General features: G+C 40.1%; 2 protein-coding genes and 1 long non-coding RNA gene across 4 annotated transcripts in view; 2 read left to right on the forward strand and 1 right to left on the reverse strand.

The window, feature by feature from the left end:
- The window catches only part of ACTA2 (actin alpha 2, smooth muscle), a 475038-nt gene extending 473023 nt beyond the window's left edge, over positions 1 to 2015 (forward strand). For both annotated transcript variants that reach the window (XM_082486776.1, XM_082486775.1), the window contains one exon: positions 550 to 2015. In XM_082486776.1, the coding sequence (XP_082342902.1) occupies positions 550 to 693 (144 nt within the window). In that variant the 3' untranslated portion in view covers positions 694 to 2015. The remainder of the gene's footprint in view (positions 1 to 549) is intronic.
- STAMBPL1 (STAM binding protein like 1) lies at positions 874 to 15628 on the reverse strand. Its single transcript, XM_082486774.1, has 10 exons — positions 14427 to 15628; positions 13318 to 13535; positions 11801 to 11876; positions 10340 to 10435; positions 8614 to 8968; positions 7883 to 8007; positions 6853 to 6990; positions 6090 to 6202; positions 4416 to 4515; positions 874 to 2774 (listed from the first exon to the last, which is right to left on the reverse strand). Exons 1-10 carry the CDS (start codon positions 14505 to 14507, stop codon positions 2718 to 2720), a joined length of 1359 nt encoding a protein of 452 aa, XP_082342900.1. The 5' UTR covers positions 14508 to 15628; the 3' UTR covers positions 874 to 2717.
- Positions 2151 to 23592, forward strand: LOC309674683. Its single transcript, XR_014269419.1, has 5 exons — positions 2151 to 2211; positions 9881 to 10035; positions 10760 to 10892; positions 19735 to 19830; positions 23118 to 23592. It is a non-coding gene; the product is annotated as an uncharacterized lncRNA (long non-coding RNA).
- Positions 23593 to 25205: the final 1613 nt, after the last annotated feature.

Here is a 25205-nt window from a genome sequence, read left to right on the forward strand (position 1 = left end):
AAACCGGACCCAGCAGCATACCTTTTCTGCTGGGGCTATGTGTGACCTTCTTCAGCCCTTTTTGGCTGATGGGGATGGGAGAGAGGAAATGCTGGTTTTGTCCTTGGCCTACAAATTCAGAAAAGAAAGTCTCTGACAAGCCTGTCTTCCTTCTGCTGCTTCAAATCTTCAGTTCCTTGCTTTGCAAATATTTTATCAGCTATACCAGTAAGAGTGCTCCATTGGTCACTTGGTTTTCCAAGCCCTCCTGGGCTATCATTATATGTTCCCAGAGCAATTATATCTCCTTTTCTTGTATGCAGTCATGAATACACAGATGTACCACTCTTACTGGGCAGAGTCAGGCAGAGAAATTGAGAATTTAGACTTAAATGACAACTTTTTAACTTTACTGCTTGCAGCAATGGCTAACTAATGCCAGGGATGACACTAGTACATAGATACGGTGCTTTTGTTAATATCAATTATCATGGCTTTTATATTTTTTTATAACAAATGTATTTTATTCACAGTGGACAGTTGTACTTAATGCGTTTATTTCTTAAACAGATCATTGCTCCTCCTGAACGTAAGTACTCCGTCTGGATTGGAGGCTCTATTCTTGCCTCCCTGTCTACTTTCCAGCAGATGTGGATCAGCAAACAGGAGTACGATGAAGCTGGCCCATCCATTGTTCACCGCAAATGCTTTTAAATTTCTTTATCTTTATATGTCTTAGTGTATTACTGTGAATGTATTCAGGAAAATACATTCTTATAATTTCATTCTTTCATTCCATAAATCCTTCATCATAATAACTCTAAATAATTGGATACTATGTATTTTTTGGAATAAATTTTAAATATGCTATGAAATTGCTGCTCCTATTTAAAAAAACCAAACAAACACGCATTTATGGAGGTACCATTACAGCTGGTTTGAAGCTCCATCTTGTGACGTGAATTTGTTACTACACTATACTGGGCTTAATAGAAAAAAGTGGTACCTTATGTTCAATTATACCAATGCTAGAAAACGCTCAGCCGTCAGGCTGCACGCTGTCAAAGTTTAACCTCAGAAAACATTTCAGTCTGCAAACAGAACCGGTCTTGATTCTTCCAAAGTTCTGGGCAGTACCAAAGGAGCGTAGCATCTGTTCGATGTCAGGATGAGCACGTGCGCTCTGCTGTGCGTCTGCTCTATCCAGATATATTGTCTAGCCACATCACTCTTAATTCACAGCTGTCATGCTGGAAAAGCTAATTGCTTACAGTGTGTGGCCAAGAGGTGTACGACGCATGCTAAACAATTCTGTGTGTTTTCTTTAAAGAAATGTAACCTGTTCCTTTGGGAGCGTATCTAAACACTAACATTAGATTGAACACATGACTTTCCTATCATATGCCCTCAGAATGAGTGCAGCCTATTATTTTTATGTTGTGATTTCTGACAAGGTCTAAAGGGTAATTAAGCTGGCTTAATACACTTTCTTTTCAGAACTGGCTTTTTTTTTTTTGAGGGGGAGGTCAATGTAATCAAAGTAGATAAAATGTAGACAATTTTCTTTTTCTGTGATTTTTCTTATTCCATTTATAGTCTTAAATACATCAAAACTGATATTCAACTAGAAATATATGCATAGAAGCTGAAGCCAGTAATACTGTCTTAAAAATATATCTATGAATAAAGATTTCACCAAGACAGACCTGGAAAAGGTCCGTTCTAAGGAACTTGCTGCAATCTGTGTTCATTAGAATTCAGGATAAAGGATGCTATTTATTTTTGTTACCTATTTTCCTGTCTAAACTCAATAGTTTACCTCACTTGCCTGTTACTCGTTATCTTTCAAACTGTAAGCCCTTTGCAACAGCACCTGTTATTTACCATGTCTGAGTAATCCCTGGGTTCCACACCTTGTCCAGCTTCTGACTGTTAGCACATGTGCCAAACTTTTTTGTACTAACCTTATTATTTAAAATATAGGTCAGCTACATTCTTGGAACAGATACTGAATAAAGTCTTGTAAGAGCAAATAACTTTGTATGGTTCTTCCTTCTAACTCTATCTCGATCTTTTTATCTAACTCTAGATAGAACCAGGGAATCCCTTTTGGGATAAGAACTTGATTTCAAATAAAACTTTCTACTGGAGGGTTGCTGGAGAAGACATATTTCTCCAAGGGACTCTGGTGCTTCTCTTCTATGTCAAGATGTGATAAGGGTCAGCTCTCAGGTAAAGGACTTGTGTTTTCTGCTTAATAATTTAGCTGAAATTTGAGCTATACGAGGATGGAATGGGATGAAAAAAAAATCACCTAAACTGATGTGTTTGCCTCTACTATGTATAATGTAAATTCACTGAAGCAGTGAAGAGATGTACATAGCTGGAAGTCACAAAAAGCCAGCCACTGCTAAAAATCTCTAATTCTCAGAAAGCAATTAATGCGAACAAGTAACAAAAGAAACATTACTTATTTCAACAGGGTTACTGTTGTTTAAAGTTCATTTTATTGTTGTGTTGTATAGGTGAGATTTGATTACAGATTCAGGGGTAATGCCACTGAACTCCATCTTGACAGAGCAACAAAATAACTCCAAAACAGGCTAGAGCAATAAATATCAAACCATTCAATCTAAAATGTATAAATATAAAAGTCATTTCTGAAAATGTAGGAAAAACAGGAATCCATTTTTCTGTTTTGGCCATTGTTACGGTAACATTGCTATCGTCCGTCCGTATCACCTCAGATCCAGCACAATTATCTTTATGTCTTTCCCAACCACATGGGTACACGGCTGCAGAAGAAGTCAACCCATTACTCACAGAAATCAATTTCAGTAAAATAGCATGGGGGCTATTGTTTCCTTTTAATTTTCTGAGCCTGCTTAACGCTATGCCTATCTATCCAACTATGATTGTACCTGTCACTGTGCCCGTTCACAGGCAAACCTGACCGTCACAGGTATAGACTGCTGAATAAAGCAGGGACTACAACAGCCCATCAGAAATAAATTTCTAAAGAGGATATGGTTTAGTGATTAGCCTGTGAAACAAATTCTGGTTCTATGCTGCCCTTTATGTATCCCAGCAGGGAACGCCTGTAATGGAGAAGGCAGGCGGTGTGCGCTGCATTAGAAGAGGCATGTGGGGGACAGCAGCAAGGAGAGCGTGAAGCTGGTCTCTTCCTGCAGTGGCTTTCAGACATGTCTGCCCACATGATGGGTTTGGTATTTTTAAGCATTTAGAGCTAGATTGTATCCTTAGACACAGTCATGGCTAACTAACAGCTTGTATTGGGTCTGCGGAGAAGAGTTTTTACCAGAAACCAGGTGTAGATTAGGATTGTTTTAGCCAGGTTTCTTGAAGCTTCCTGTATTATCACCCCTGATATTTTTGCCCCAGGTAATGAGGGCGTCATCTTATGGGTTTTGTTGGAAGATCAATGTGTTTTGAGGATTGTACTTGAAAGGATATTTGTGTTTGATATGGGATACCAGCAGTGTGTCTAATGATTATATATGAGCTCAAGTGGCCAGTAACTTCATTGATGAACTACGTCTGTAAAGGACTGCTGTAAAGAGCCAATCTGGAACAAAAGTCTTACATTTTTTCAGAGCTGGACTACCTTCTCATTATCCCTACAGTCAATGATACGAGAACAGAACAAAACAAAACAAAGAACCCCAACTTCTCCTTCTTTTTAGGAGTAATACTGACATTCTGAGAGTCCTACAACAAAAAAGTAATTTCCAATGTCTTGCAGCATTACTTCTCTGCGTTTGATCATTCTGTTTGGAGCTATATGAGATGCTCTGCATTTGAAGTGAGCCCCATTTAAAAAAAAAAATCTTAATTATTCAAAGGTAAAGATTGTTGTCTTCCTGTTAACAGTGATATTTCTGATAATTCTAACTGAATTCAGCTATACATATAGCATACTATGCTATTAAAAGATATGGTAGTTACTGAGAAAGGCTTTTGCGAAACCAGTGGAAAATTATGGGCAATGAAGAAAATGGGGCTTAATCTACTCATAGCTGCACTTTTTAGCAGCTGGGATGTTCTGTTGGGAGACTACAGCTGGGGAGAAGAACTGAATTCTTTGTTTAAAAACTGAAGAGCTCAGGAATAACTCCCATTTGAAACTGTGGCTTTTTGCCTCTTCTGAAAGCAGGTAAAAGCAGTGACTGATGACAACCGCTTCTGGTAAGCCACCATTTGAATGGCAGTGTGTAACACTCGTCTCATGGCTGCTACTGACTGCTTAAGTAGACTCCTGATGTCTGCCTTGGTCAGTGAAGTACGGGTAATGAATTCTTAAAATGGGGGCAAAATTATGAAGACATCTAATATCTGAAGCATGGATAATCTCTGCTTGCAGCAGAACCATGGGCAAGAATTTGAATAATCAAAAGCATGTTGGATTATATACTTACATTAAATAACCTAGGGTCCTTTGTATGTGGATGGAATCCCTTCTTTTTACAAGCAGAAACTTCTAGCATGCCAGCGTTAGTAAGTCTGAAGATGCCAGTGCTGGAAAGCAAAAGTTGAAACTCCTGTTACATACTGCTCCCGTAATACACGTCCAAGGTTTCACACAGAAATTGCTTAGCTTAACAGAAGGACAGCCGAATGGTACTCAGTGACCTCTGACACACAGGAGCCAAGGCTGAGTTGGATTCTTAAAGGTATTTGAAATCAAGGGGCATTGTTTTCCTGTAAAGGGGGAGATGATGAGGGAAAGAGGAGAAAAAAAAATCACTGTACTGGTGCTATTCCCATTAGGCAGATTAGCCTACTAAGGGCTGAGGCTAGTTCACAAGGGAACAGACACAAACCAGAAGCTTAGGTGTTCTGGATTGCATTTCACCCACTGAGCTCTAGAGGGGCAACTTAAAAGAGAACAGCCTTTAAGCTAGGTATGTACATGACTAGTGGGAGTACACATCCTCCCCACTCTTTTAGGTAATCAAAAGTAATACAAAGTGCTAGAAAACGCACTGCTGCATATGCATGATCTAACACTTTGAGTATTGAACAAAACATCAGAAACCCCATCCTTCTGTAAAGAACATTAATACTTAAAAACTACAAGAAAGCACCTGATTATATTAAGTGTTACAGATAGGACGAACTGGTTAGAGTTGGTTACAGGGTATCATCATAAACTATGGAAGAAGTTTGGAAGACCAGCGATTTGTAAAGGTATGCAGACGTGCTCTGGGTTACAAAGCCTAGTGCTTGCCCGCTTGCCGCTCAATCTGTATTTACAGCTCTGCTACCTGAATGGTCCATATAGGAAGTTAGGCAACCAGAATGGGATTCATAGAAGTCATTGACAGAGGCAGAAGGCCAGAAAGAAAGGCTGACGAAATGCACAGTCTAAGCAATGGTTAGCCCTGGGGCCTTGAAACGCCAAGCACACCAAAGCAGAATTGCAAAACTGTTGAGGTTGGAAGGAACCTCTGAAGATTGCCTAGTCCAATCCCCCTGCTCCGGCAGAATCACCTTGAGCAGGTTGCCCAGGAGCATGTCTAGACAGGCTTTGCACCTCTGCAAGGATGCAGACTTCACACCCTCTCTGGACAACCTGTTCCATTATAAACCTTCACATTAACACAGCTCCAGGTTTTTCCAGATACTAGGTGTTTGTATTTTATGAAGTACAAAAATAGGACCTTATTATCAAAATGTGATCTTTGTCCCTCTACTCCCCAACCTGCGATTTCCGTATCATCCTAGAGAAATATGTCTAACCCCTCCACTTCCTTCAACAGACAGACTGAAGATGGGTCTGTGTTTGGGCACTGGCAATGAGGTCTCCAGAAGAACAGCTCCTGTCATTACTACTCGGTTAAGCAGAGTATAAAAATAAATAAAATTTAAAACCTGGGGCTGGGAAGGGAGGAGGAGCGAGAAGCCAGAAACAACGCTGTGCGTTAAGACTGACTGGAATGCAAGTCTAAACAGCTTAAAGAAAACAAACTCACAATACAATATTCCTGCCCTTCATCCCAGTTGACGTGTGCTGTTTGCATTTGACCAAATTTTACGATAAGGAGCGAGGGAAAAATATCTAAATATTACTTAGAAAAATCAGAACTCACTCATTATGCTTTGGTGAACAAACAATTGCAATGGCCTCTGGCAACATTAGCTGATAAGAACAATGAGTATGAAGATCAACACTGGATAAGAATGCAGTTTGTGTTGGATGTGTCTACAAAAAGAAAAGGAAAGCTCAACATCATGAAATATTTCTTACAAATCAAGGTAGACATACATTCAAGAAGGAACAATAATTTGCAACAAGTGAAAGTGTCAGTACTTCTCCAGGCTGGTTTCTTAAATTCCTATTAAGCCAGATTCTACATTGTTAGGGTGGCTTTTCAGTACGAGCTTTATGGGAGGAACATTTACAACCAGATGTACGAGCAATTTTCTGATCATGGTGGGGAAAAGGGTGGAATGAAGAAGCGCAAGACAAAGGGAAATGACTTGATTGTCCAAGATCCCCAAGAGTGAAATTAATGTAAAGTTTAAACAACAAAATACCCTCCCGCTCAAATTTTGAATACAATAGAGAAGTAAATGGCATTAGAAACTAATAAAACACTCCTAAGCAACATAAACAAGAGTCGCACGGGCATGAGCAGGTCCATTGTGTCCACAGGATGCCTCAACTGCGTTAAGAAATACTCATCTGTGGAAAACATTAGTGCTCATTTACATCACTATCATTAGAATTAAGTGAGCAAATTAATTTGGATTATTCCAGTTATTTCTTTAGTTTGTTATTTCCAGGTTTTTTTTCCACCTAGCACGCAGAGCCGATACAGAAAAGCCAGAATCTCTGAGTCATATACATACATGGATCCAACCCAAAGTGAGGAGATCATACTGATCCTGAATACCAAATAATTCTTCCACGTTCTCCATGTCGCAGTAGTCTGGTCCTGCAGATTGCTTTGGCACTATTACATGGGTAATAGTAAACTCATTATGTGTCTGTAAAACAAACATTGACTTAGAGTGGAACAAATGAACTAATGAATAAATGCTGAATCGGAGTCTGAAAGAAGTCATCCTATCAGCTAAAACAAAGCAGTAGAGCTCCACTGACTCTGGTGCAGCTATACCGACTTACTGCACCCAAATATGTGCCTTAGTGCTTTATCATGAAAACGTACAGGATAGTATTAGTAACAACATGAGATTGTTGTATTGAAATGTTCTTAGACTGGTGTGAAAGGACTGTCCTTTAAAATAATTAAAAACATGAAAAAAAAGAAAAAGATTTGAGAACACTATAATTGTTTTCTGTGAAACCTGGAACATCACTGCTCTTACTATTCTGTCTCTTTATACAATTCCAATACACTTGGACATCACCTTTAAAATTCTTTGAATGCCAGTATTAGCCATGACATCTTTCCCTGCTCTGAAAGGATGTTCAGTGTTATCTAGGTCAAAGGGAAAAAACAGCCTGGAAATCAGATGTTCTACAGCTTGATGGGGGGATTTTCTTCTTCTTTTTTGTTGTGCCATTATGAATTTGATGACTCCAGTAGATTCTAACAGTCTTTATATTTCATTGTCCTGTAACTAAACCTCACTTACCTTAGATGAATGCCAGAGAAAGTGCTCGAAAGAGCCTGTATTGTACAGCGTGCTGCAAAACTTGCTACAATTTGTAATGACAGCAGTGTACTTTGGTCAGATGTTTCCCCAGCAAGGCAACCCCACGCTGCTGAAGTGACCGCTCAGCTTATAATATGAAGTTAATTACATTAAAGACTAATCGTTTAGCTCTGCTTTTGCTCTGAAATTGATGTATTACAGAAAAATACAGCACTAGCAATTATGTCTTCCCCATGCAAATGTGAGGGTTAAACTGTACCAGTTTTCCACAGAGTATTCCACATGTCTCTATTCCTCTTACTGTATTTGCCTCTGCAAGCAGCAGAAATTTGTGACAGAGATCCCTGGGCAAAATGACACCTCTGAGTGCTTCGGCCAATTGAGCTAACAAAAAAAAAACACAACCAACAAACAAAAGGAGAGAGTGATAAACAGGCATTTGCAACTTACACAGTTAAGTTCCCTAAAATAAGGGAATATACACAGTTACAGGAAATTATTGAAAGTGAAAGAATTATACTTACCACAACACATATTTCTAATAAGAAAAAATCTACAGCGCAAGTATTTCACCCTAAATTGAGGTCACCAACACATAAGATACGCTCGCTAGGCCTGTCCCTGAGGTGACAGTGAGGTGATACCATCTCCCAGGCCAGGGGGAACCACTGCAGGTTCTGCTTCTGTTCCCCTGAAGCCCACGGCAACCTTCAGACTTCATTCCACAGGAACACTAAAGTCCAATCTCTAGATCCATCTATTGGTGCTCAACTGGAAAATGTAAAACCGTGCGACTAATCTCCTCTCCTAAAATAAAGGATCTAGAGGGACCTGTTGTGTGTGTATCAACCTATTCGTGCTTATTTCATTGTGGATGTCCTCACGGTGAAGAAATACATATGCATATACAATATGTGGACTGCTTTAAACAGCAAAGAGGCAGGTAAAATAAAAAAGGGATTAAAAAAAAAAAAAAATCTCTTCACTTACTCTGAACAGCACTTAAAGTAGCCGCTGGCTTTAAGACCCGGCTTACTGGAGGCGAATGTCCAGTGCAGCCAGATGTGCCGCTCCTCTCTTTTCTCTCAAGCAGTGCAGTCGATAAGGAACTGTTCTCTGGTACAGAAATACAAGATAGCATGCTTCCATCTATCTGTTCAGACATAACCATGCTCTCTTTGATTTTCTGATCTCGAGCTAGTTCTTGCTTCTTAAGTTGATCCTCAAAGAATTGGAACTGTTCCGATTCAAGCTGCTGTTGCCGCATATGTGCGATTCGTTTCTTCTCTGCCTCTATTAGCTTCTGATGCTCTAGTTTCTTCAGAAATTCAGTTTTACACTTGTTCTGAAACATATGCAAAATAGCGACATGCTCAGGACACTAAAAAAAAGTTACAAAAAATGAAGGGAAAGAAGCAATCTAATTGTTTCATGAAGCCATCAAATCCTGGCATTAAAAATTAAGTCTTTTGGAACCTGTTTGCTGAACTGGCAAATACAACTATATCCCCCAAAGTAGTATGATACGGAAGGAAAGACAGTAAGTAAGGAATTCCTAACGCAAAGCTTCCAGTCTGCATACTGGTGGTGCTTTGTGTTTTCACTTCAGTAGTGACAGCACCGTTCTCATATGCCCATGAGAATCAAGTCATTGGAAAAAGACTTTTCAGAACAGCGATGGTAAAGAGACCAGACACAAGCGTAAGCCCTTGCAATTTTCAATGCAACAAGAGATCCCCGAGCACACGGCTTTTCTGGGTGGATTTCATAATGCATTTTGTTCTGTGGTTTCGTTGCCTGTCGCTGCTGTTTGGATAAGTCGGTTGACTTTCTCCTGCTACTTTCTTTTCTCGGCTTTCCCTGGATCGCCTAACCCAGCTTTGGGTCACAGCCTGCCCTTCCGCAGGCACATTAGGTGCCTTCTCCGCTTTGGTCTATGCCCCCTTGTCCCCAGGACACCCGCTGGTCCAGGAACGGCACGGGAAGCTCCGGGTTTCAGCAGCCCTTCCCGCTCCCGGGTAAAGGAGAGCAGCCACCATCGCCAGCAGTGAATGAAAAAACACAGTGCAAAGTCATTGCTTAAAGGTCACGAACAGAATAGAGCAGGAAAGAAAGCCTCAAATCAACCGGTGACAGGAATATGGGTGTGAGTGTGGGTGCGTTGGGTTTTGGTGTTTGTTTAGGGTTCTTTTTTTTCATAATTCCCTAGGTCAATTTTAAGGGAAGGAAAGAAAAAGATTATGTTTTTTTTTCACAGATGGTCTTTCCAAGACAAGTTTTTAAAACTACATATCCTATTTTCAGTGACTTCAATACACAAGATGCAAGGATTTACACATACTTAAAGACTCAAACAGGATCAGTTCAAACATGAGCACGTTCAGAGCCAAGGGACCTTGTCCACACACTAATGTAAGCGTATCACCAGTATCTTTCGTATAAAACAGAATCAGAGTGTACCGAAGACCTATTTGGATATTTGTAGACCGGTTATTAAGTAAATATCACAGCACATTTATTTCCAGGCACACGCTTGCATTACTTTTTTTCAAATGACCAACAGATTAGATTCTGAGAAGTGAAAAGTCATTCTAAGCAGCCCGTGAAATGATTAAGTTCTTGTAGAACTGACATTTTGCTGCTTATTTTTTAAGAAGCCTCATATGACACAAAAATATTAATACCAACGATGATTTAATAATCATATAAAACTTACTTTGTTTTGCATGTATTCTTGATATTCTAAGTTGTATTTTTTTAAAAGATCTCTCTTCAATTCATCTGTCCGTGGAAATGCAACCTCCTTCAATTTCTTTGGGGTGGGATGGGGAAGAAAGATAGATAAGTTTACTTTTCACTTTTTAAAAGAACCACCTGGAAAATGAATTCAGCTGTAATACAGATTTAAAAAAATATAAAATAGAAAAACAAAATACTGCTTATGAAATTACTATAGTAGACTGATTTCAGTAAAGCTATATTAATTTATGTCAGTGAAAGGTGTGACACGAAGGAAAAATTAGTCTTTTTTCTAGCAACCTGTTATCTCTGTTTTGTTTAACAGGCATGTGATGACTGACCTATTTGGTGCTTGTGTAATTTATAAAAAAGCTAAGTCCAACTTTCGATGTTTCAGGTAGGATCACCATATTCTTCTCTGGGACTTCCTGGACAGAAATATGACTGAATATGCCCATTTCCAGGTGGGAAAAAAATGTTTATTTGCAGAGGCAATAGACACCCGTAGCTTCCTGTGACAGCCCAGGCAGGTAAAACAATTTTGTTCCGTAAAACAAAAACAATGCCCAATGTTTTCTACTGATGCAGAGACTACTACAAAATCATTTAGAGGCTGTAGGGAGAGCAAGAGACCATGTGCTTAATCCTACTGAGTGCCATAGGAGGGAGCGTGTCAGATGCCCTTTCTCAGCAGGGATATTTTCCTGGATTGTGGGCCACAGTCAAAAATATGGTGTGAAGCATTTTGGCTTTGAATATGACATTATTCATCTTTAACAGTAGAGAAAGCATGTGAATGTGGCAGCATGAAGCAAGAGACACTTATGCTTATTCTCATTGGGCAATTCCAGATGTTTTAAGCTCGGTATAAGGCTGTATTTGAAGTTTGTCTTTTAGGCAAAGAAAGAACAGCAAAAAGCAGAACTATTTTTACACAGGTGGAGGAAAAAAATCTGGCAAAAACTAAGTAAATGCATATTTGGTAATAAAGAAAGCAAAAATAGACTTTGATTATCTATCACAGTAAGAAAATACTGCACAGACACCAGTAATGCCACACGTCTCTCTCTCCCTCCATTTGCCAGAGTCAGTTTGGACCATTGGTCTCTCACATATTTGGGACCAGCATCAAACTCTAAGGACTGTTAAATTAACATCTTTTTAATATGTCAAGTTTCAGAAATAGACGCAGCTGGGTTTCCAACAAGCTACAAACTTATTCAGAGACCAGCCTTATTCACCTTTTAGAATTTCCAGTAACGATCAAATGATTAAAAATGTTAAAATAAAACATGAACAATTAGTGGAGAAAGGTATCAGAAATTCAGCTGTGGTGGCTGACGTGGGCTCCATGTGCACTGAGGGAAAAGGAGTGCCGGGAAAGAGCAGAGACATTCCGGGGGAAACATTTCTTAAGGGCCAGAAGCCATAACCTTACCTTAATAATATCTTGTTTTTCTGGTACTGCACATTGGTGATAGTCTCGGTGGCTGGGCAGCTTTTCGACAAACAACCTAGAAAATGAAACATGCATGTGTTTGCCTCAGTAGCCAGAGGAATACCTGCAATAGCTTTTGTCTTGGCAGAAAAATCAATTTCACGTAACTGTTAAACACTGAACCCCAGAGGACTTAGAGCAGGTTTCTACGTGTTTGTTTAAACCGACACTTAAATTCTTGTATAGACTTGTGTGGGACACATAGGGTAATGACAGGAGATTATTTTCTATATCTGAATATGTTTTGGTTTTCATTAGTTGGGATGAAGAAAAGGACTAATTAGCAGCCAGCACCTAGAAATAACCCTCAAAAGCACCCTCCACCTGAGCCAGTGTTAAGAAATCCTATTTCTACTGTCTTTATCTGCCCTTAGCCGAAATGCTGACTCTTAAATGGCAAGTCCAGAATGCAGCACTGACTATCATTAAAGCAGTGATTTTTAGCAGACCAAGTTGCGCAGCTAACTGCAGTATTATTCACCCATCCAGCCGTCTAAATTATGGCAACACTCAGCTGCGAAGAGTTTGGAACACACAGCTGCTATCGTTCTTTCAGCAACTTGTACAACGTTCACCTTCAGACCCTCTTTTTAGAGAGATACATATGTTTAAAATGAAGTGGGATAAGAAAGATTTGGTCTCGTTTTCAGAGTATGGGGAAAATAAGGGGGGAGGAAGGAGGTCTCCTATTATAAAAAGTTTTAAATACACGTATATGTGTATATATATATATATAAAACTTTCAGAAGTAAGAAAACAACCCAATCAATCCTACAGCCAAACTGGCTAGTTGAAAAGTTTAAATCTGCCACCGATGTATTATTTTTAGCTGCCTATTTTGAGAGTTGGAATGAAAGCTGTCCGGAATTGGTTGGTTTTTTTTTTTTTGGGTGGGGAGAATAATCATACAATGAACATACATTGTGGATTTTGCATTTACTCCTGTAAGAAATAATAAATTATTCTTAATCCCTTTGAGGAAAAAAAGTAAAAAGAGGCAAAAACCCATTTTTTCATGTTTTTTAAAAGTGCTGTGCATTACTACCACCTTTAAGATCGGCAGAAGCTCATATGACATAACTATTAAAGGCTCAGAAATCTTATCTAAACATTGCTTTTTAAGCCATGCACTGTATTTAACCAACTGACAGATACAGAAGAGTCTGGGGGAAACAGTACTCGTAGTATAGCCTGGTACAGGAAACTTAAACCTCTGTATAGTATGTTATGTTCATGCCTGGCATTTAATAGATGGGTAAGATTACTATGCTAACAGTTGAGATGAAATTAGAACAAAGCCTGTGATGAGAGTAAAGATCTCCAGAGAACAAAGCTATTCTGCAAGAACACACTAAACGTTTTTCTCCTAATCTAAAGGGGTGCCCCGTTTTCACTGCAGCTCTTCATTTCTGTTTGCTCAGAATTAGAAGCTGTAATGACTACAAATGTTTTCTTACGTTATGAACTTATTATAAAAAACAAAAGCGTTCTCCAGATTTCCCTCCTCCATATACACTGATGCCATTCGCTCCATCTCCACTCCCGATCTAAAGTAGCGACGCGGAGTGATGTCTTCATTGATTGTGATATTGCTGCCAAGTTTGCTTAAGGCACGTACTCTCTCTTCTGGGGTCACAGAGATGTCTGTATGGTCAGGAATAGCTACTAGCTTTTTCTGAAAAAGAACAGAGAGATTACCAAAGAGAACCAGATGTTACGTTTCACTTTCAGTAAGTGATCTCATTCAGGAAACTCAAGGGAAATCTTCAGCTTTGTTCTCAAAATAGCCATTGGTTTCCCCACCGGTAGCCACAGCTGAAACATTCCAACACGTTTCTCAATTGCAAATAAATTGTGAATGCAATTACAAATAAAAAGTATTCTTATCCCCCTCCCCAAAACTTCAAAGTACAAAAAAAAAAAATCCCAGGAAAAAAAAATTAAGATAAAATTAAATAAAGCCCTGCAGAAATGAACAAAGACAACACGGGGTGTCCTCTTTAGAATCCCCCACACGTGAAATTCTACAAGATTCCACCTTAAGTTACTGCAATAAATTGCTGGAGGGCCTGAATGCTCAGGCTCCTGGCGCAGGGTGTAGTTCAGCCAACAAAGAGGAGTAAGTGCCCCTGGTCAGTCAACAGTTCACTTCAAATGTTCATTTCCAGTTTCAAATGAGGCAGCTGAAGCCTAAGAAGTTAGAACTAACCGTATTGAGGAAGAAGCGTAGCTGCTTATTATAACCATTACCTTCCTGATAAGAGATTAAATAAATGGCTCCTGCAACTCGCTTCCTCTTACTTCGACGAAAATTTTCACTCTTTCTATTCAAAATGTTCACTTCAACGTCTTAAAAACCCGATCGCTGGAACAAGCTGAAACCCCATAAACTGCACATACAGAAAGGAAATAAATTCCAACAGCCACAGAAGGTGGGAGGGACGGGCAGCGTGGGGGAGGAGACCCCTGTCGCTGACGCCCAGCGCTGCTAAAAAGCTCTCTTGAATTGTTTCCTATTTGAAAGAGAAGGTGCCCAGCCATCAGAGCACTTCTTTGTGATACATACCAACGAGCTGACAGTGAATGGTTGTTCCATGTTGTCCGTCTGCAAACCAAGGAGATCGCTCTTTGCCCCCAAAGTGTCCATCTGGCTGCAAAGGGCAGTGTCAATCCCGCGCTCAATACTCGCAGCTGTCTCAGGGTTTATTAGCCCAAGGGAAAGGGGAACATAGACACGCTGATTGTAGTGGTGTGCTGGAAAATATATGACAAGTCGTTCAGCTTAGAAATACATTCAAATGTCACCTAAGTTTGCCAGCCTGCACCCACTCGTTACTTCGGCATCGCAGTACTTACTTACATATTTAATAATCATCTAAATTTTACCAGGCATCTAGAATTTAAAATCGGGGCTTACAGGACAGTTGTGGACTAGCTGACCTGTTCTAATGTTATTACACTAGAACACAATATAAAAACTTATTTTTGCAATTTTTACAGCAACTTAACAAACCTCCAGATTTCAAGCAGAAAGTGAAAAACTCAAATGTCAAAGACTAATCACGGAATCTGTGTTTCCTTGAGCATATGTTTTGACAAACACATTTATAAACAGTGTGAATCTGGCATCTTTTTTTTTTTTTTTCCTGCTAAGCCTATAATTAAAAATAAAACTTAGCACGCAAACTCGTATCAGTAATATAAAGCGGAGAAAATATTTCAAGCCCCACATGTTCCACCTGCACAGCTTGCTGACTTCAACAACGCTCAAAACACAATGAACTGATGAATCAACTGGCAGTAATTGCTTCTTGCACAGCTCTGAACAAGTAAAGACAAATATTTAGACATGTTTCGGTCATCAGCAAAAAAAAAAAAAAAAAACAAACAAACAACCCTAACAAACCCCTGAAAGGGAAATGAATTCTGTAAATTACACTGGAAATACGAAAACGAAGCTCCTAATGTGGTTTTTCACTTCTGTACACTCTTCTAAACAGATTTTATCCTGCATGTCGAAGGCACTTTACATATTGCAATAAATATGCTTTATGCTTTTGAAAAAGCATAAAGAGTGGGTTCAGCAAAGACGTGTTCTCAGCACACCTCTCTCTAGGGGCCAGAGGACTCTGGGTTAGAGAAAAACAACTCTAATGTGTTTTTAGCTGGCTGCATTTCTCAAGCATCGATTTCTGTATTTGAGTCTTCCTCTTTTTTTTTTTTTCCAAAAACCCACAGTATCTATTCGATCAGTCTTTAATTTTAACAATTAGTGCAAATTTGCAGATGACTTTAAACTCATATAAGTAACACACTTTTTTGAAAATAGTCAGACTTCATCCCGTTTTACTTGTAAAAGCCCTTACTGGTGTACTCATTCCGTATTAATTCAATCTTACTCTGCTTTTATGTACGGCCTCACAATCTCAATGAATATGTTCTTGTTTGACTTTACACCCATGTTTTCCGTTTTCAAGATTTTTTATTCTCATCATCTCACCAGGTCTTTGAATTCAATTTGAAGACCTGCTTTTTTCAAATTAAGGTACTCAAAATGCTTGCAGTGCTTGTCCCGGTTTGTGACAAAGAAAAAATGGAGCGTGGCTTATACACCCAAGACATCAACGTTAGTTGTGGCTGCAGCACTAATGGAAATAGCTCTCTAAACGATTTAATTTTACATAGACGGAGCTCTGGTGCAAATGATCAGCTTGGCAGGAGAGCCTATTCATCGCCTATTCACGGACTGCAGAAAGGCCCCACAGGACCACAATAATTAAATATATTTGCTTTAGCCTGCGCCAAGACACGTACTGCCTTATGGCTGGTTCCAGCCGGAACCCTTCTTCAGCCGGGCCCCCGTCGATGCGGCAGGCTGTGAAAGGAGAGGGCTAGAAGTTTGGCCAGTGCAGAGCCCATGGTAGCCTTCTGCCCCCACAGCTGACATTCTTAGCAGAAATAAAATCTTCAATAAGAGACTCTCCATTCATATGCTCTGTGTGGCTCGGGATGAACAATTTAAAAAAAAAATATCTGAGAGTTAAAAAGCGTCTGCGTAAAAACCCTTTGTTCATTCACTTATCCAGCACTTGCGGATTTTTTTTTCCCCCTAGAAGCAACTGGGAGAGCTATGGTAGCTGGATGGAAGGCTAGTTTTGCTCTACAGTGTGCATACAAGTGTGACAATCTGCAAAATATTCTAGTCATTCAATTTATTGAAAAAAAATATTGTTCAAAAATGAAGGGTGCAGAAACGCATTTCTCTTCAACTGCCTATTTCAATTAGCAGCTTTAGAGCAAGACAACCGCTTTTCAAGCACTTTCTCCCTTACAGACTTTCTTCAAAATCTGGTGAGGAAATGGACACTTGAAAGAATGCTCTTGAGATGGTTCCCTTGAGGCGTGGGGGGTGGATCATATGCTGCTTTCAACTGTTACCACGCCTGGAAGACCTGAAGACCTTTCAGCCTAGCTCCTAGGCAAGAGGAAACATGTCAGTGCAGCAAGTGGGAAACACAAAAGCCACTAACTGGAGTTTTCCTTCGAGTTGTTTTTTTTTTATTTTTGGTTGGATTTTTTTTGGGGGGGGGGGGGGGGGGGGGGCAGGGGATTGAAGGAGGGCAATATTCCCAAAAAGGTCTTTGTTAAAGAAGCCTATGGTATTCCCCAGCCAAAATTTCTTTGGAACTGGCATAGGAAGGCATCATGGAACCCTTTACTTGCAAACATTTCCAACATTCTTAGAGGCAACCAAGATGAAAGTTGTTATTTCTGTGATTATTTTTTTTTAACCTAAAGAAGCATTAAATATAAGGGGAAAAAAAGTGTAATACAAGGTATTATAAAGAGAAGACATCTGGCAACGGCAGAAACTCACAGTTCCTCAAAATTGTGTCAGAGCTTTGAAGAAGCTCTGCAGGGAGCACAAGTCACGCCGCAGTGCAAGAGCTTAGCAGAAGAATCGCAAATAAAAGAGGAAACTGACTTTTTAAATTTGGCTTCAGGAGCACATTAAAAACCGGACACTGTAAATAAAGAAGAACTACTAGGGTGAATTTGTATCACATTTACAAAAATGTCAAATAAGAGTCAAATAAATTAGCTATTACAGGTGGCAGCACAATTAAAAGAAAAAAATCCTAAAAGGAACATGGGCTGTCTTGTGACAGCACTCCAATTTATTATCCTTAACACGTGGACACACTGGCCAGAATTATAAATCATTAATCATTAAAATGCAAAAGGTTGAGCTTTACTATAAACAGCAGCACAGGCGTGTCCGTGGGCTCCCTGGAACGCCCCTGTGCATAATGTCCCTCACGGCACAGCTGCACAACCACCTTCAGCCGGGGGAAGGCCGTGACACTGCCAAGGGGCTCCTCTCCCCCAACCCTACTTCCTTGTACCTCCACTTTGTTGACACCGGTGACTTCCAGGCAAGTTGTAGCTGATCCAAATTAAAATCAAACAGACTTTTAAAATTAATTACTTGCTTCTCAAACTCAGACTGTAAGGGAGGTGGCAGGAACGTGAAGCCAGCAAAAGAGACAGACTTGCCCCTTCCCGCGGCAGTGCTGTCCTGGACTCATCATAGAATCATAGAATGGTTTAGGTTGGAAGGGACCTTGAAGATCATCGAGTTCCAACTGGTAGGAGCTGGCTTTGCACATGCACCCTGAGGGCTTGTACAGTGCCTGCAAGAATTGCCCAGTTCTGATGAGTGACTTTTAGTTTTCTGGAAACACACTCATATTTCACTCTACGAGAGCAAAGAGAAAGTCAAATATAAATGGAAACTAATTATATTCACATATACAAAATAGTTATGGTAATACAGCGAAGGAGAGTGCAGCCCCAACCCCAGGGGACAAGCAGCGATGATAGCTTGGAGCTGCCTTCGGCTATTACAGAGTAAAGTGCTCTACATTCTAAGAGTAAACATGCATTTTTCTGCTTTACAGCTTCAGACACTCCAACCAGCTTAGATAGACTTAGGTAATGTTTGATTAAGAACATTAAGACTGGACATTTAGCATGCAAATCAAGCTTTTTCTAATGATGAATTTTCTGAGAGTTGTTATTAGAACATAAGAATATAACATCCATCCAACAGTTAAGAAACTTTACTTGATTTCATTGCTGACGGCACTCCTCATCAAATCCCATTTCCTCCTTAAAAATCATTTGTTTTCCTGTATGATCCAGCTCATTATACTATCCATTAATCCTTTATAAAATCCAACTTTATTAAATCAAAGGTCCTCAGCCACAGCGATAGAGCAAAGCAAGAAAATCAACTTTTGAAACTACATTGGAAAGTATTCTTTCTGTTCAGGCTAACGAGGATGGTACCAAGTATCAGGGGAGTGAAAAGCAGAGCGCGCAATTTTATCGTAAAAGTATATGAAAATAGTGGTATGGGGAGATAGAATAAGTACATCAAGACACATCAAGTGCCTCAAGAGTAGGCTAATAAGACAGAGGTGGTATGAGAAGATCTGGAGAATGCATACACAGACTCTCATGGTTTTCCGAGAGGTATAATATCATAATCCATCACAAATTCTCCAATGCCTCTCAATTTGCTGTATGCTGGCGTGTTCCGAACTGTTGCCAGTAGGGCTGGATGTGGACAAACACGAGCCCTTCTGCCTGGGCTCTGAGCCACAGAGGCACGACCCAGCTAAGTTTGCGCAGCCCATAGCTGTGACAGCGCGAGGTGGTACCCACGGCTGCACGGCATGCCTTATTAGCTCAAGTGCAGTGTGAGCTATTTAAGTTACACAGTTTGTGTTTGCGATGCCTTGTGTGGAGCCGGCTCACAGCCTGGGCAGAAAGAGCTCGTATCTGTCAGTCTTCCTCTGCTCCTGTGACAGCCTCTGGGATGTCTATTTAGTATGATACGTCCTTCACCGATACAACCTATGTGAGAGGACTGGACCAGCAAAGACAACGAAGCCAAGCAGGACCATGCTCTGCCAAAGGATGCGCATAGAGACTGGTGGTACCCCAGAGGGAGTCACCTTCCTTAAACCTTCTAGAGAGGACACAGCCCCAAAGAGGAGCTCAGAGTACCAGTGCTGCCCAGAAACTAGCTGACGGCAGAGCATGAGGACTGAATTTCAAGTCCTTATCATCGTCTTGAGGCTGCTTTCCATCTTCAGTTCTTCAGAAGAGGCTTTTAAATGTCGAATGAGCTGCTTAGATTATTAACAAATAATTGCTTAACTTCAACAAGTATTAGTAAAATCAGTAGTTTCCACTTTGTAACATTAGTTACGTTGAAACACTGTTATTAGTTATATTGAAACATTGTTATTAGCTACCTTGACGTATTAGTTTCCCCTTTGTAACATACTTTTAAATTCCAATAGAATTCGTCATAACACATCGCCTTCACTGCTGCCAGCAACATTTGTCAAGATTTTGACTATTGATCCTACTAAAAAGCTGCATTAAAGAGATCACAGGTAAAATTTGCCAAAGCACATTTTTCATTCAAAGCTTATGTTCTGTTAAAAATAACAGGGACTCAGGGCGTTAGCAATGATTTATTATTTGCATATTTTTTAACAGTGGGTTATTTCAGAAATACTCATCCTTTCGTTTGATATTTTGGTGGAATGTAAAGCCCCTATGTGATTCCATAAGAATAATTCACTTGAGTTCATTGGGGTCAGGATCCTTACAGTATACCTAGAAACATTTGCTAATATAAGAGCTAAAATGTGGCATAGTTCCACTTTGCACTAGCTACTCCTGAGACCACTGTTCTGCACTCATCCTATGATTAAAAAAAAAAAAAAAAGTTTACTTTAATACTGTAACAAGAAGTTAAACCAGAAATACTCTGTTTTACTACACTGTGAAGCATGATGATTAGAGAATCCTAGAATAAAGGTGTCAGTCCTCACTAAACCAGACAAATCAGCAAGTGCAAAAAACAGCTTTTAATTACCCACAATGGAACTAAATTGTCTCAACAAATTTGAAATAGGACATATCCAGTGATTGCCAAATGAAAATAAAGGACTGTTTCGTAGTGAGTTGTCACCCATGGTGCAGATACCTGTACTTTTGTACTTTGAAGTGGATGTTCAAGTGAATTTTGTGAAAAAATAGGTTAGAAATACAGGCACCTAACTCGTTCAGCTCTTTTTTCAAATGCCCGACCATGTATTGGCACAGCACATAATAATTTATACACACACTTGGGCTTGATATAAAATATGCTAAAAACCAGTCTAGACAGCAAACTGCCTTCTGTTGGTTCTCTGCAAAAAGAAACAGTATGCTCATCTGTCAACGTGTTTTTTGAAACAACTGTTTGCTGTTACAGCGAGTGATTCAGCTAGTATAGTAAGTAGTCTCTTCTGGAAAAAAAACCCAAACAACAAAGCACTGACTGTCACGGCGAGATCGTTCTCTTGTGCACAGAAAAAAAAAATCAATTAACCAAAACCAACAGAAAGGCCCTTCAATGAAGAGAAGCACTGCAAGGAGCCACTTGCTGAGAACCTCACACCTTTTGTTAGCGAGGTTGCTCTTCATATTAAGGAGCTACCAAGCTTGGCTCAAGAAAAGCCTGTCTCAGTAATGGTTCAAGATTTAATACTGACCTTCAGCTCCATAGATCCATGTAAACAGCGTTGCCAAGGTGTCCTCCCAGGCTCCACTACCTCCCAGAGGCAGCTGCTGAGCTATACAGTCATCTCTTCTAGAAGTAGGGTAAAGTTATATCCTCTTTTTCACCCACTGTGAAGGACCAGTCCCACCCAGCTCCCCGCACAGTGCCTAGAGGTCTCTCTGCAGACTGTGGCAGTGGCAGACAGACAGTAGCATCCTCACCTCCTCGGGTACTGAAAGGGAGAAATCATGTGCAGCGGAGATCCTCCATGCACAGTTCTGCCAAACCCGAGTCTTGCCTGTAGGGTTACACCACTCAGTGCTGTATCTTACATCACAAAATTGAGCTTTATTTTCATCTAAAGAAAACGTGGGTGATGCAAGGGTCTGTTTTCCCACAGTCGAAGAATTTAAAACAATTGTTTGAAGACTTTTAAAATTGTCCCGCAAATATTTAGATGACTGCAGTTAGTTAATGTAGCTACTTAAATATCATTGACTGGCTGTTTTCTAGGGACAGTTTTCCTTTTGGAACAGATATAAACATTACTGCATTAAGAAGGTACATCAATAAAATTAGATTGCTACTGAGTCTGCTAAGTTTCTGATAAACCACTACAATATGCAGATAACATCCAACACGACACATGGAAGAACCTGACCTTTACTCCCAACAGAGACTATGCATGTAGATCCCACAGGCTTTTCCTGTTGCTTCAGAGCACAGAGGGGACCTCTGACCTTCACCTATTTTCTCATTCGTTTTTATACAGGCTCTTTTGCAGTCAAGATCTAGTATGTCCGTGCTACAACAACACAAACCTTACGCATTTGAGCTGTATACATAGGTGATGGCTCGCTGCCAGGTTTATTAATATGCTCTGTCAACAAAGATATTAGTCACTTTTAAGAGAATGTCCTCAAAATCCAGACTGGAAATACTGAACATTGAAACACGTTCCCGTGAACTGCTGACACTTCTTTCTGTTGTGGTCTCTTGTGTTGAAACACAATCCCTCCCTCCCTCTCCCTTTTCGGTAACACCCGTCAGTTTCAGCAGAAAGGCATTTTTAACATAGTGGATAAAGCATCCCCGATGTTAGAATGTCTGGGATTACAAGCAGTAGCCTCCTCAGGCAGCCACTGAAACAGTCTTATGCAACACAGAACAGCATCTTTCCAGTGACCCACTAAAAGGATGTTATAGATGTGGTGTCGAAAAACAGTGCCATTACCTTTCTTTAGCAAATCCACAACAATCCCCCCTCAAATTTAATGTACCAGAGCACAGTAAGGCAGAAGATGGGGCAGAAATAAAAGAAATAACTGTTGTTATATAATTTGTTCCGATATGTAGCATCACTGATAAAACTAACTTCCACCACAAAGACAAGAAGCTGTGTTGCTAAGGGAAACAAATGAGAGGCTAAAATCAGCGCAGAGGTCTGCAATACTTCACAGACTTCCAAGAAATGAAGAAAGCATGATTCCTTGCAAATCCCCAGGTTTCACAGGTTTTTCTGCCAGTAGCCCTGTTTCTCTCAGGGGCAAAGTCTCCCTTGGAGAGAAGGGTTAAGAGCCTTCCTGTTCTTCCTGTAAAAGGGAATGATTTTTCAGGCAATAGTTGCTACATAATTTTGTAACACTTTCAGACTTCATAACCTCTAATACAGACATTTATTAATTGGGTTAGTAACCAGTCGCAACATTCAATTCCTGTTTCTATCTGATGACAAATTCCTAATCTGTTTTACTTCTTATGGTTCATAATGTGGGTGGCAAAAAAAAAGAAGGAGAATTTAACTGACATTTCTGAAATACAAATTCACAGTTTGTTTGAAGTCTATTAAATTGCCTATAAAGAACGATGCTTGTCTTGCGGCCTCAAATCTAGAAAAAATAATTTGGGGCATTAGTTCAATGGATTCTCGCTATTTTGTATACTAATGGTTTAAGTAAGCGAAGTGCAGGTAAAAAACGGATAGTGATATTACCTACAGGATGGAGTATGGTCAACCAGTACAAATAACTACTAGTTAATCTGGTGTGTTTCTGCACTACAATGCTTATATTAAGATAATATAGTTAGTTGATTTCATAATGAAGTCTTTGACCTCCTGCCCTATCCTAGATGATTCTGGATGTCTCATGCCACGAGCAGGTGGGGGAAAAAAAAAAAAAAAAAGACCAACAACAGAAAACCAGCGAAGAATACCTGGCTCTGAGAAAAGCATTCTGTATGTTTTAGATCATTTTCCTACTTGGATAGTTACAATGTTTAGTTCCTCTTTTAGAAGGCTGCTAAGGTTGACAACGATAAGCACATGTTTTACAGCAGTGCTGCCTGGAACACGGTCAGCTCACAGGGCTGCTTGAAACTCAGCTGCATTGTCCAGAACATCAAAGCTGAGCACAATGATTTGTGACTGTCATTTTACCAACCCAACAGGCTATTCGTCCCAGTGAAGCTGTGCACAGATTTGAGCCTATTTCCAAATTAATTGCTTTTCCTTTCAGGATGAGTCTGATGATCTTTGCAGCCTACCCAAGCTCCTTTCTGTACCAATGGAGAGAGCTAGACACCTCTGGAAGCCTTTTAACGGTGGTTCAGGGGTGCTAAAAGAGGAAGATACTTTCCAGTTGATTATGTAGTGGGCCCACAGTCTCACTGACGTTGTGTGCAGGACTGTGAGTCATGTGGAGCTGCCAGTAGGAAGTGGTCGGCAACGGGTTGTGTCTGAGCAGACGCCTGACTCACAGTATTACCGTGAGGCATCATCACCTGCATAAGGCTGAAAATACCAGATTTTTATCAAAGGGATGCCTATGCAACGACAGTACTAAGCCACTACGCACAGATCATTCAGGAACTGTACAAGCACGATGGTTTTCTTTCATGGACTGACACTTCTATTTATAATGGAAACTGACCAGAAAATGTGTTTTCTGGCATGGCAATCTAAATGCTAAATATTTATCAAAACGACAAAGACTTTCATTACAAGACAGCAAACTAAGTTTCAGAACACAAACTGGAAATGTAACCTTTGATACAGAAATAAAATCTCAGGAGTCGGATAAGAAGAGAGAGAAAAAAAAAAACATTACGCATGTAAGTCTGGCAATCTGGGACCAAATATTTATTTTTTATACAGCATTTGCTCAGTGTCTTCACACATAAGTCACCTTGTCACTCCCTCAGCAGCTGAAGATTTCACGACCGCCCTCACCTTGAGCTATACTCTTCCTTGCTTGGTGATTAACTTCCAGGAAATGCCTTAAGGCCTGACCTTGAGCATACTTCACGCACATAAAGAAAACCACATGAGAAATGCCTTCAGAGTATCCCCACCGCAGTATCAGCAATACATACGATCACAGGATTGATCGGGACACTGAACTCTATTTTTAAAGATAATACTGCAAAGTAAACCCCCTGCTCTTACAGCCATTTAAAATACTATTAAAAACAAAACAAAACAAAACAAAACAACCAACCAAACATGTAACTATGAAATTTACACCTGCAGAATTATACAGGATTTGGGAGGAATGCTTCCCACACTCTCCTGTGCTCTGTGAAACCCTGGACTTGTCAACACTGGCCTTTGGTTTAGTTATTCATATCTTTAGCACCTAGACATGCAATATACCAGGCAGAAATGCGTCAGAAAACCCAGCTGTCATAGAGTAACACAATATATTGCCTCAGCAATACCCACAACAACAAACCTGGACTCCATTTCCTTGGAATATTTCATGAAGTTGTGGGTCTGTATCCTATTTTCTAGGATCTGATGGTCTAAGGCAATTTATCAAATATATACTAACCACAGCTTTGGACAGTCAACCACTTTAGCCTGCAATAAAGGAGAAAACACCCTTCTATGAAGACAGAACTTTCTCAAAGCTGGTCTTTGACTGAGGAATGAACACCCTGGGAACTACAGTCCATCCAAGGCCTCATAGTCTCACCAGTTTTCATTCTCAGTAAAAGGATTTTTATTTTTTTCTGCCTGTAACATCTCAGACAAGCATTCAGAGCCACGTGCACAAGAATTCAAAAGAATTCTAAACCAAGAGGAATTCCCCCAGAAGACACTTTTTGCCACCCTTCTGAAACAGGACAGTGCATCCATGTGTGAGAGAAGTGAATTACATTCCTCGGTGCACTTCAGAGGGACACCTTAGATGCTACAGAGGTCAGAGCGAGGTAGGT

The sequence above is a fragment of the Vanellus vanellus genome (genome assembly GCF_965231255.1).
Source record: "Vanellus vanellus genome assembly, chromosome: 7".
In the NCBI taxonomy this organism is placed as follows: domain Eukaryota; kingdom Metazoa; phylum Chordata; class Aves; order Charadriiformes; family Charadriidae; genus Vanellus; species Vanellus vanellus.